The 13240-nt window shown below is 34.1% G+C and overlaps 1 protein-coding gene across 14 annotated transcripts in view; it reads left to right on the forward strand.

Moving 5' to 3' along the window:
• Window positions 1–13240, forward strand: part of LOC129732887 (disintegrin and metalloproteinase domain-containing protein unc-71) — a 932421-nt gene that overhangs the window by 810666 nt on the left and 108515 nt on the right. For all 14 annotated transcript variants that reach the window (XM_055694387.1, XM_055694302.1, XM_055694349.1 and 11 more), the window contains 3 exons: window positions 7968–8140; window positions 8205–8374; window positions 9505–9668. In XM_055694387.1, the coding sequence (XP_055550362.1) occupies window positions 7968–8140; window positions 8205–8374; window positions 9505–9668 (507 nt within the window). The remainder of the gene's footprint in view (window positions 1–7967; window positions 8141–8204; window positions 8375–9504; window positions 9669–13240) is intronic.

Consider the following 13240-nt stretch of genomic DNA (forward strand, 5'->3'; position numbering starts at 1 on the left):
TAGGTATTGTTCGGGACTGTTTTCGTACCTTTTCGAGGTTTTTCTCATCCTTACGAAACTGATATTAGTAATCTTTGACCTTCGAGAACATTTTTTCATTTTTTGCTCTATAAGTTTTTCTAGCTCACTTTGGGACAATGTTTTGTTCACTTTTTTAGAAAAGGTTTAAGATTGTTTCGCAACTATATTCTAGTTTGAAGAAACGTTTTTCGCCAATTTAAGGTATAATTCAATATCCAATATGTGGCCTTATAATTGTGCTTGGTCTATTTTTGTAACCATCTGGTCTCATTCTTTTTTGCCGCTGCTTCTATTTTTCTAGCATTTGAATGTGCTTTTCATCAACTTAGATCTGATTTCAATCATCTTCTGGTTTGACTTATTATGGCCTTTAGACACAATATTCACAGATTTCAACTCCAATTTTTGCTTAATTTTTCTTGAATCTTCTCTGATTTTGAAGGTGATTTTAAGCTTAACTTAGGAATATTTCTTATTTTCTGGCTTTTCTGACCTAAAGAAACAGGCATAGTTAAAAAATGGGGCTCTAAAATGTTCTTAAGCTAATTTGAAACCATCTTCTATGGAGAATTTGTTACAATTGTCTTCTCTGACCACTTCTGATTTTCAGAAACATTCTTCGATTTGAGGCCCCATTCGGGACAATTATTTGTTTTGCACTTTTCTGACCTTCAAAAATGAGATGCAGTCTAATATCAAGACCATTTTGTAATGTTTTACAAGCATTATGAGCCTAATTTGAAATTCGTTTTTCAATGTTCAGAAGCGTTTTGAGCAATTAAGGGACTCATATCGCGTTGTGTAAACGTTTTTTTGGGTTTTATAGCCATTTCAACGATTATTAACTTAATTTAACATCGTTTCTTGACCTCTTCTGGTTTTGCCTCCACAGATGGCCTCGAGGTACGATGCTGACCTAACAAGCCAGTTGTCGTAAGTTCGAGTCTGGATTAGGGAGAGACTGTTAGTGTCAGTAGGATCGTAGCAATTGTTCTGTACACTTTGAATTTTCAACGAATTACAATACACTGTTACAATTTTCTGCATTCGAGTGGATGCATAACCAATTTTCCAATGGATTACCGCAGAAATGAAGAAAATTCTTTAAAGACGTGAAAAATGCATTTGAATTTGGAGGATTTACGTGACGCTCTCGACGTTGGATTTTCATTTAACACCCGCTCTGTGAATGTTGCCGTAGAACGTGATTCTACGTCAAAATTGAAAAATATGGTGACCAGTATGATGAAATAAAAATAGAACAAAAATAGAGAAACATAAAGAAATGAATAAATGATGGAAAAAGGGATAAAACAAAACTTTGGAAATGGAAGCAAAAAAGTAATGTAAATAGTATGAGTAGGAGAAGAGAGTCCCAAGAAAGTGATTTTTTTTTTACGTGACATTTGTTACGTGATTTTATTCTGCACGATTTTCTCGACATTACACGATTTTTGACATTAAAAACATTTTATATAAACCATGATATGACACACCCACGCACACACACATACACACATACATACACACACACATACACACACGCGCGCGCACACACACACACTGAAATAAGAAAAATAAAATTATAAATAATAGACAAAATAATAAAACTGAAACTTAGAGCAAGCGAATGTGTTACAGAAGTAGGTGAGTTATGGAAAAAAATCGAATTAAAATCAAGCATATATTCAAAATAAGAAGAAGCAAAAATAAGGGAAAAACAAATGAAAAGTGGAGGGAAAGACAACAGAAGAGAAAAGAAATAAATAAATTAAATGAAACATTAAAGGATAAAACAACTAAAGTAAAAGTGAAACAAGTAAAAAGCAAAAAATGGAGAAAAGACTACCAAACAGAGAAATGGTAAGAGTAAAATATTTGAAGAAGAATACAATTGAAAAAGTTGAGCAGGTTGTGTATGAGATTTAATTTTTACGCGTTTTTTTTTTAAGTTTGAAATTGAAATTTTAAGTACTGCAACATTGTAGAACACATTGTTTCGCTATCGGTTGAAATAAAAAAGTTAATTTTTCTAAACTCGCTTTTACCCTAAAATAAAACAAAATGGCGAATATTCTATAAGATGTGAAATCAAAAACGATAAAAGTCATCAGAACATACAGAATGGCTAAAATGTACACAAACATCACAAAATAATGAAGTTCACGAATGTCCACTTTTGAACCACTGTGCGGTGGTGATGAACGACTGGACGGTAACGACTGGCAGGGCACTTCGTATTTTACTTCCCCCACGAAGGAAGTGAGCACGGAGGTAAAGTTCATTTCACACACCAAGTTCCCCATAAAGGTGCTGCTGTGGCTGACAAACAGTCGTTCATCAAGAAGTGGGCTTCGGCCCACTACTCAAAGCGATCGTGGAAAAGATGGAGCGGCTCAATATCGACGTGGTGCCCAAGTCGGCGTACCCGACTAACGTCCCCCAGCTGCGTCCCATCGAGAATTTCTGGGTTTAAAACCATATTTTACGATGGATTGTCTTTCCTTACCATTTCAGATTTTCAGATACATTTTTCATCGATTTTAAGCCTAATTTCAAATTGTTATTTTATCTTTTCCATCAGTTTTTACAGTTGCTTTTGTGTCTGACAACCGATACGATAATTTGGTGATTTCCAGTTTAATTTGGGATTGCTGCTTGCTTTGTTTGCTTTCCCTTGACCATTGAAAAAATCACAATGCCGAGCTTATTGCGAGTCTAGTTTTTTTTATCAATTTTAGTCCTTATTTGGGACTATTTTTCATTATTTTCATGCAACTTTGAGTAATGCAAAACCTAGTTTCCGATATTACCTGATCGTAAGAATCAATTCTCGGGTAAATATTGATTTCATAGATCTTTCCTTAAAATCATCTGGCATTTTTGAAGCGTTTTTTCTTGAGTCTTAAGCCATTTCAGTAAGTTTTAGCTTAATTAAACATAGTTTCATGAGTTTTTAAGACTGTTTCAGCGATTTGAATATTTTATTGGGGATCATTTTCTATAATTCTGTTGCTATCTCCTGCTTTCAGAGAATACTTTGTGATTCTGTGATTACTCTGTTTTTTTTTTTTTTTTTAGTTGTATTTAAAGGCTATTTTCCACCTCCGGACACGGTTTTCAGCAATTTGAAGTGTCTTTTTTAGTAATATTTTTGGGGCCTCCAAAAATATTTCCAGCGCTTCTAGAAATAATTAGGATTTTTTTATTATTTTTATTACTCTTTCTGGGTGAATTTTCTTGACCTTTGAAAGCGTTTCTGTCGAGGAAACAGACCTTCAAATCTATTTTCCACATTTTGTTCGTTTTTTTTTTCAGTTCTGTTTTTTACCTTTTTTTTTAGTTCATTAAAATCTGAAAGGAGGGGGGTGCTCGCAGCCTCAAGGTTAAAGGGTCTGCTGGTCATGAGTTCGAATCTTAGTGGAAACAGACTGTTCGGTGCCAGAGAGTCTTTTACGCATGGGTTCATTCTCAGGCTCCTTATTTACCCTTCGTTCGCGTTAAATTCTGAAAACCTCGACAAATACCTCTTGACAAAATTAGGTCCCTCTTACAATAAAGCTGGCCAGAAGGAATCAGTTGGAATCTTTCCAGAGAATTGTAATTGGCATTAATATTGACCAAAGGCAGCGAGGCTCGAAGTATTAAGCGTAAAAAGGAAGGGTGAAGCAGCGTAAACACAAGCATGGATCTTAATAATCATCTCACTCACTCTCAATAGTGATAATAATAGAAGCGCGGATTACAGTAAATACGCGGGCGATAACACCAAAGATCAATTCTGTGTTCTGATCGCATTGATGAGCCCATGAAAAACCTGTCAATGCAATTGAAATTGCTAATAACAGGAGTATTTAACGAGGCTCGGTCAAAAAAAAGCAGTAGAGTTCCTTTCCGTAACAGCCGTTAGAGATGCAGAGGTAAACTCAGTCTTTGGCAACAACGATTGTAACACATACTTCCTTCCTTCCTCCCATAACCCGACCGTAAGAACGTAGCCGGCTTCGTTATCGATCTTTACGAAAAGGTCCATCACGGAGAAGCAACTACAAAATGTGCGGTCGTCAAGCTCAACCACAAGCTCAAGCTCAATTTTATCAATGTAACCAAATTCAATTTTTTCCAGAGCTCTGTAGGCAAAACACAGTTTATTTCACCATTCTCGATTGACGTTCAGCGAGGATTTATTAATTTTTATTAGTCATTTTTCAAGGATTTTCTGCCTTCGATCTTCAAAAACTTGTGATCATATTGTTTTCGTGTCATTCTGATTTTTGTTTTTTTCTCATTATCTTTGTCCCGCATACAAGATTATTGTTTTAGCCGTCAGGAAAATCGTTTTCATGCGATTTAAATCAAATTTAAATCAAAGTATTTCTTTTTGAATTGAAAATATTGAAACATTTTTCAGTCTTATCATTCGATAGAAAATATTCGTTTTGCCCGTTATAAATATTTTTGGCAAGTTGATTTTGGCCTGGTTTTTTTATTTTGTTTACCTTCAAATTTTTTAGTTTTCTGCATTCAGAAGTGCTTTCATTGATTTTAAGATTTATAATTAATTCTATTCTGGACTTTTCTGATTTTCACTTATCGCCTTTAATCTAGGTTTGGGATTATTTTTCATGATTTCCGTTTTTTTTTGCCTTAAGAAAAAAAAAATTTTTGAAGACATTTTCCAACTATTTAAAGGACTTACTTGGCATTAATTTTTGCTTTTTCTGGGCGGGCAAACCGTGACTTGAGTTTTAACATGAAATTATTATCTGGTTGCTGTTTTTTTTTCGGTTAAAAATTGCATTTCAACGGTATTAATACTTTTTAATTCAAGGTCATTTTTTACTTAACTTGATATCATTCTCTGTCTTAGCTTTCTCTGATCTGTAAAAACTATTTTCAACAGCTTTGAGCCAAATTTAACTTCATTTTGAACTGTGTCATCTAGATAATTTCTAGAGATATTTAGAACAATTTTAAGTTTTCTATCTTAAGCATAATTTAAGATGATTCTCTATTTAGGCTTTTCTAGTTTCATCCGTTAGCGTTTTTCATCCATATCATTGGGTAATTTGTGATCACTTTATTTTTAATCCATTTCTGGCACTTAGAAACATTTTTCAGCACTTTTAAAATTGATTCCTCTAGAAGCATTTTATAACACTTTTTAGCCTATTTCACGATTCCCTTTATACTTATTTGTACTTGAAAGCAGTTTCAATGATTTTTAATTTATCTTGAGCCTATTTTTTGTTTCGGCTTTATCTGGCCTTTAGAAACATTTCTCGACAATTTTAGATCTATATTAATGTTGTTTTTGAGGCACTTCGGAATGTTGTTAGCTTCTATTTTATTTACATTATGTGGAAAAAATTGTCTCCAGGCATTTACTGATTCATTGGAGCATTTTCCTCGATTTTGCTCATAATATTCTATCATTTTTATTTTTACTTGAAAGAAACTTTGTACTATGATGTTCAGAGAATCATCATTAGAAACAGAATGCTGTAAACTCCTGGTTTTGTTTTTTGAAGTAGAATACTTCTCTCAGGAAGTTCGGCTACATAGGGATGTGAAATGAAAATCTAAAACCTAAGAAAGTAAAAAATATGTCCAATTTCAAATGCTTATAAATTGGTTAGTATTCGATGGATTTCCTCCGTTCTTGCAGCAATAGATTGGAAAATCTTCTAAGATTTTTCCTAAATGAAGATAATTGTAATTTTATTATTCAAACTATTTTACTATTGAAAATAGTCAAGCCTTGTCAAAACGAAAAATTCGACCTCTGATTGGTCGTTACATGATTGCTTCCCAAGCACGGTCGACAGAATCATATTCCTTGCAATTGAAAATATGATATTTGGCCTAAATAAGAGCCTGTTTCAGCCGAAGCTGCTCATAATAGTTCTAGACAGCGACAACAGCAGTAGCATTGGCCAAAATCCGCAAAAGTATCGATACTCGAGCATCGATATTTTTTTCCTGGTCGTATCGATGCTAGGCTGATATCGAGCGCGGAGCATCGATGCCAGGCTGATATCGAGCGCGGAGCATCGATATCAGCTGTATCGATATTCTACCTGCTACCTAAAACAGGTCTATGAAAAACGGCATTTTTTTATCTACATTACGGTTGGTCAGAGATGGCAGATGTTTTTCAAAAAAGATTGCAACTGTTCGAAAAACAGAAAAAATCTGCTTGAAATTTAATGAAAAATCTGGCCGTGATTTGAAAAAAATGCGTTTGCGTAGGCAAAAGTCTGCAGAAATCTGCAAGATTTTGAGAAAGTCTGCGCAACTATAAAGAGACTCTGACAAAAATCTACAGAGAATATGGAAAAACTGGAATTATTTGCAAATCAAAAATCTGCGTTTTGCAGACAAATCTGCACATTTGGTATCCTTGCGGTGAATAGACCTAATGAGACCACGGTAGGAATTATATGTCACATACAAATCAGTGCAATAGCATAAGCGCGTCTGCGGTCTGATTTGAAATTTCGGGTAGCACAAAAGTTCTGGCGTTTTATTCTTTATTGTCTGCCTTTCTACAAAAAAAAATATTACGAGTCCCTGCAGTGTTGAGGAGATGACTTATTGAAGAAAGAAGATACAGTTCAACAATGTTAAGACAATTTTAAATAGGGAACAAGAAATATTCTGTAGTGCTCCAAAACGGTACAAGACATTGCCCTAATTTTAGTTGAGCTTCCGTTTTATGTTTAGAGTCATCTGTTTTACAAACAAATCACAATTTCTGATGAAATGTTGCATTTTGGCCCCTCAAACTGATCACTCTCATATTTAAACATAGCTAAAACATTTTAGAACGGTTTTCTAAGTTATCTTCTCTACTCAATGTAGTCATTTTTTACGCGTTTTCATAAAAATTTGAGACAAGAAAGATTGCTGTATAATAATTGGAATACTGAGCCATTCACCACAAAACGCTTGTCAGGTGAGTGACGCTGCGATTCCGATTTTGCTCTGCATAAACAGTATTGTCATTGCAATTGCAATTGCTTAGCAAGCGGTATATAGGAAACAAATCCGATTTCAAAATGACTGACACGCAAGCAGCCGGGTTATCTTTCATGTAAAAGTATTCTACTTCAACCTTGCGGTCGTGGCTTTGCACACAACTCCTGTGATTTTTTCATGGGCGATTTAAAGCATAATTTCTCACCACGGTGGGATCATTTTCTGAGCTTGAAAGCGGTTCGAAACTAATTTGACCAGTGTTTTGAGACTAGTTTAATCAGTGGTTTTCTGTTTGCTAGTTTTCTTGGCCTCTTGTCACTTTTTAAGGCAATTTTAAGTATATTTTCTATCATGTTGCGATCGTTCTCTAGCCCTAATAATATGTTTGGGCTAATGTAGGATTTTTTTCTCTTGGTTTGTAGAAGCGATTTTTAGTTATTCCAGGTTTAATTTCGAAAATAAATTTCAATCAGTTTGACGCTTAATTTGGAATCAGTTTTTGGAGGCCTTTCAACGAACTTAAGTTTCATTTCTGACTATTTTTTGCCAATCTCATTTTTATTTGACAATTAGAACCATAAATAGGAGTCCCTGGTTTTAGGGAAAAAAACTGTGAACAAATTCATTGGAAAAAAAGGCTGCCATAAAATTTACGGCTCGTAAATAAATCTTCCCAATCTCACAGTCACCAATTTCCATGGGATTCTGGATTCTGAAAGGTTGCGTAATTTCTCAGCTCCAACGTCACCGAAAGCCGCACAAATTCTGTCCGACCAATTGACTCTGGGAAGGGGATTAGAAAAGTCTTTCCTTTTCCCGGAATGAAACAAGAAAAAAACACCGAAGTTGAATTGAAGCTGGAGACTAAAACTTGTGCCCCCTCGGCTAGTGAGCGTCACGCTGCTATCACGCCTCTTAATTTTCCCATATTTTTAATTGCACCTTATTGTTCTCGTTTCCAACAGTACTTTCGTACGCTCAACACACGCGTGTCGGTTGTTTATATAGAGACGTGGCAGGGCCAGAACCAGGCGCAGATCGACGGTGGCAAGGATATTAGTAAAGCAATATCTAATTTTAACGATTATACATCTAGGAATTTATATAAAATAGATAAGGATACGACGCAGCTGCTAACGTGAGTTGAATTTTAATTTTTTTAAGAAACATGCTCCTTAAAAATGTGTCTTTCTTTCTACCAGGGGTGAAACGTTCGCCGGCGGCGAAGCGGGCATGTCCGTGCCGGAAACCGTCTGCACCCCGAAAGCAGTCGGCATTAGTGTAGATATCAATACGTACGAGCCGCACCTGCTTGCAGGAACGATGGCGCACATGATCGGACACAACATCGGCATGGGTCACGACGACAACCGTAAGTACTGCCCTGTGTCCTGTGGAGACGAAAACCAGTTCCAGCATTTAATACATAATCGTTAAAAATAACCCAACCTTCTCCTCAATACTCACGAGATTCTACAACTTATTCCCGAGCTGCCCTTTCATGGTTTCCTTTCAACCTTGTATCTATTTTAAATAATACCCATATCCGATCCACACACACACATACAAACACACACGATACCCTTTTGCCGGAAGCATCTCCCGTTCCAAACCCCATCCACGTAACTGTCAGTGCCCAGAAACTCGAAAAGCTTACATCCACACGTTCGCACAAAAGCAATAAAAGATCCACCGCAGAACTCTTTTGTGTCTTCACCATTGTGCAGCAGTACTGCCAACTTCCTCCTCCTGCACCACCTCCTCCCTCTACCACCACAATTCCATAAACCCATCGACATCGAAATCCACTCGCACCAGACAGAGTAAAGTAAACTCGAATCGATGGCTAACAATAGCATGTGTGACCTGCATGTGATGCACACATACAAACCAATACACAAACATACACACATTCATGCATGCGGTGGCCATCCTTTCAATGCAGCTTCCACTCTTCCACTCAACCTTTCTTCTCGCTTCCGGTTGAATTGTTTATTTGCCGACATTCACCATTTTACCAACGGCACGTGCCCTCCTCCTCCTCCTTCTTCAGCTGCTATCCTACTTCCCCAGCCCATCCAAGGACAAGTGCGTATCGACTGTGCTGTGGCTGGTTCGATTATTCTAGCTCCCATTAGATCAGGTCAAGACTCGTAGCCCAAAATGATCCCGCCGTCTGACGGCGATGGCATGCACTCTGTCTGCCCACTGCACGTCTAGAACCCATCGTGATGCCCCGAACCAAAAAAAAACTCACATTCCGGGTAGGTTAGTGACACGAAAATTGTTTCCCATTTATTTCTGTTCAGCCGTCGTTTCGTTTTTTTTTTTTCTCAACCCTCTCCCAATCATAGCCTTCGATTGTGAATAAAAAAAACTCATTCATTCGTCCAATTCTACCGCAAAACTAATCCAGTTTTTTTGCATAACTTTTTTCCTTTTCATCTCTTTCTTTCATGCTACACTTCTTCCTGGCGAACGAACGGACGTAAATCCGCCCAGGTGACGAGTGCATTTGTCGTGACTGGCACGGCTGTATAATGTCCCAGTCAATTGTCGGTTTGGAGAACGTCCAGCCGTATAAATTCTCCGAGTGCAGTCGATTGGACTATATTGATGCACTGCGGATCGGACACGGCCTCTGTTTATTGAATAAACCGAACGAGGTGAGTTTCAGCCGGGAAGGACGAGGATACTGTCGGGAGAGAGGGGGGGGGAGAATGATTAAACCCGAGCAACTGGGAAGCTGGGTGTGTGTTTGCATATGCACGAATAGGGTTGGCTGGAAGGTTAAAACCTGGAAGGGAATGACACGGAACAAAATGTTAAAAATATAAAATAAACAGGCCTAACATATAACAGGACTTTGACGAAAAATTTCAGCTAAAGAATTTTGAAATTAAATGTTAAGCATCAAAATTTTTCAAAAAAATGAAAAAGACAGTACCAAAAATGCCTGAAATTGACTAAAAACTCACAGAAACAAGCCGAAATAAGAAGGAATTTAAACCAATAAATAAAGCGAAGAAACAATGGGCCAAAGTCACTGAACATATGACGAAAATAATTAAAAATTAAAAAATACTTTTATGTATTAGCTGACTACCAAGGCTTTTATACTTTCAAAATAATAGAAAAATAATAGTAAAAGTCGAAGAAAAGACATAAAAAGATAAGATGACCAAAAAATGCAAAACCAAAGACATGATAACCGTTAGAAAAAAAAAACCTAAAAAAAACAAAATACCAACAATATTTCAAAACACAGACAAACGAGGGATAAATAAAATAACATGAGAAAATTATAACGAAAAAGTACAAATAATGATCAATAAACAACTAAAGATAAAAAAAATCGAACAAAACGACAACAGATTTCACCAGAAAATAACAAAAAAAAACATGAAGCACCGAAAAGTAAATGGTGGTAAACTGAAGAATTAACCAAAAGTAATAAACGAAAGACAAAAATGAAGGACCAGATATTATTCACGAATAAATACTAAAATAACTAATGAACAAAAATAACAATAATTGACGAGAAATAACAAAAGAGTGGTAAAAAAATACACAAGAAAAACAAGAGACATCAAACAGATAAACATTAGAGAGAGGAAACTTCCAGAATAATTACTAAATATAACAAAAATTAAGAATAAGATTCTTACCATTCTAAATGAATAAAAATTGATGGTAAAAAATAGTCACACGAAATTGACGAAAAAATACGAAAACGAAGTGATAAATGCCACATGAAACTGAAAAAAAGGACAAAAAAACATCATGAAGCATGAAAAAGATGCTAATGTTAACTAAAAAGAATAGATGATGACAGAATACACCAACAAATGACAAAAAAATCACACAAAAAAGACAAAAATAAGAGATAAAAACGACGAAAAGTTTTTAAAAACACTACAAAATGTCGAAAATAACGGAATATGGTCAAACAAATGACAGAAAGACTAACAATTGCAAAAAGATGTTGAAAAAACTTGTTCACAAAATGGATTGGAAATAACAAAATAAGATGGCTGAAAAACAAAACAGTAAAAAACAGTGAAAGCAAAGCATATAATTACTCCAAAATGGGCGAAAAGTAACCAGGAAATGACGAACGAAAATTAGTGATAACATAAGGTTACAAAACAATGTTGAAACATGAAAGAAAAAAACAAAAAAAAAACACGAGAAGTTATAGAAAACCACACAAAAAACATTAATTAACAACTCAAAATGAGAAAAAATACAGAAAAAGCTGTGAAATATATTACAGAAATCATACAGAAATGACTCGTATTCAGAAAGTTAGAAATAAATACAAACAAGCGTAAAGACGAATAAAATGTCAAAAAGTGACAAGATAATGACAAAACAAGAGCAAAAAACATAGGATAAGGATCATAGAATGACAGGTCGGGAAAAAGTCATGAAAATGACAAAAAATAGAAGAAATCTAGAAAAAAAAATCATAGAAAAAAGGACAAATGAATATAACGGAAAACAGTTAAAAAAACATAAAGTTGCCAACGCTGTCCAGAAAGATCACGAAAGTTATCCCACATCGCAAAGGATTTACTAAATATTTGACGAAAATGAGAAAAAAAAACAACAAAAATTACAATGTATGACAAAAGTTCTTTTATAAAAAAATATTACCAATTTAAAAAACAAGTTATGAAATTAACAAAAAAAAATCAAAATATGACATGATGAATAAAAATGATTTTTGACAAAAAGTCATAACCATGGTAATCAGTAGTGCAAAATATAAAAAAAAACATAAAAAAATGTCATGAGAAAAGTTCCCAAAAAAAATCTAGAAATCTAGAAAGAAAAAATCATAGAAAAAAAAAGAAAAAATTATAATGGAAAACAAATAAAAGAACATAATATTGCCAATGCTGTCCTGATAAATCACGAAAGTTATCCCATATCGCAAAAGATTGACTAAATCATTGACGTAAAATGAGAAAATGAACAAAAAAATTGCAATGTATGACAAAAGTTCATTTTTTAAATAACTGTTACCATATTGAAATACAAGTTATCAAATTAACATAAAAAATTGTCATGAGAAAAGTTTCCAAAAAACTAGCGAATAGAACAATTCTGTTTGACAAAAAAATTACAAAAGAAATACCCAAAAAGTTGAAAATAAAAGATAGAAATGATATGAATGACAAAATTCTAAAAACTTTCTGACAAAAAATACAAGTAAATGACAAAAAATGCAAGATAACAACAATATATGAAAAATGATAAATAAAATCAGCAACAAACAGAAGAAATTACAAAACATATGATGGAAATTCAGGAAAATGTCGATGAAGAATGACAATCAAACTCGATTATAAAAACAAGTGTGGCGAAGAATGTGAAAAAATAGTAAAAAAAACATTTCAAAGCAAACAGAAAATGCTGAAACGAATAACAAAAGAACCGCAGAAAGAAAAAATAACAATAGAAGTAAAAAACTATAACACAATGGTGAAAAATATAAAAAATCACCAAAAAAATATTGCAAACTAGAGGCAAAATATGCAAAAAAAAAAAACAAACCAACTTGAGAAAAAGTTGAATGACAAAAATACGTGAGAAAAGACACAATAACGAGTGAAAAAAGAAATGAAAAAAATGCATGACGTAAAAATGTAAAGTGAGAATACAATGGTGAAGTTAAAAAAACATACAATCATAAAAATTTACATAACAAAAGAATTGACAAGAATTCCTACATGCTAGCACAAATCGCAGACAAAATTATATAAAAAATGACAGAAAAAAATATTTTTGAACATCATAACAAAAATAACAAAAATTGACAAAAAACATAAGATAGCACAAAAAGCGCATAAATGGTAGTAATAAATAAAATCTGGCAAAACACGAAAGATTGCAATAGTAACAATCAGTCAAACAAAAGGCAAAAAATAATAGAATTGGTCAAAAATGGCCGGACAAGATAAACAACATAAACTTAAACGGTAACTAAAAAAAGAAAAATGTCAAGAAGTAAATATGAAACACGAAAAATAAAACAAAAGATTTCAAAAAAGAGTCGACTAATTACGAGAAAATATGACTTAGCGAAGATGAAAAAACAATGACAAAGAGGGCAAAATATAACAAAAAATACAGAAAATTAAAAAAAAAATACGAAAATGAGACACCAACGGTAAAAAATTAGAATAAAACTCAAAAACTGAACAAGATAATAATGAAACGCAAACTGAAA

Source organism: Wyeomyia smithii, chromosome 1 (assembly GCF_029784165.1).
Source record: "Wyeomyia smithii strain HCP4-BCI-WySm-NY-G18 chromosome 1, ASM2978416v1, whole genome shotgun sequence".
Classification (NCBI taxonomy): domain Eukaryota; kingdom Metazoa; phylum Arthropoda; class Insecta; order Diptera; family Culicidae; genus Wyeomyia; species Wyeomyia smithii.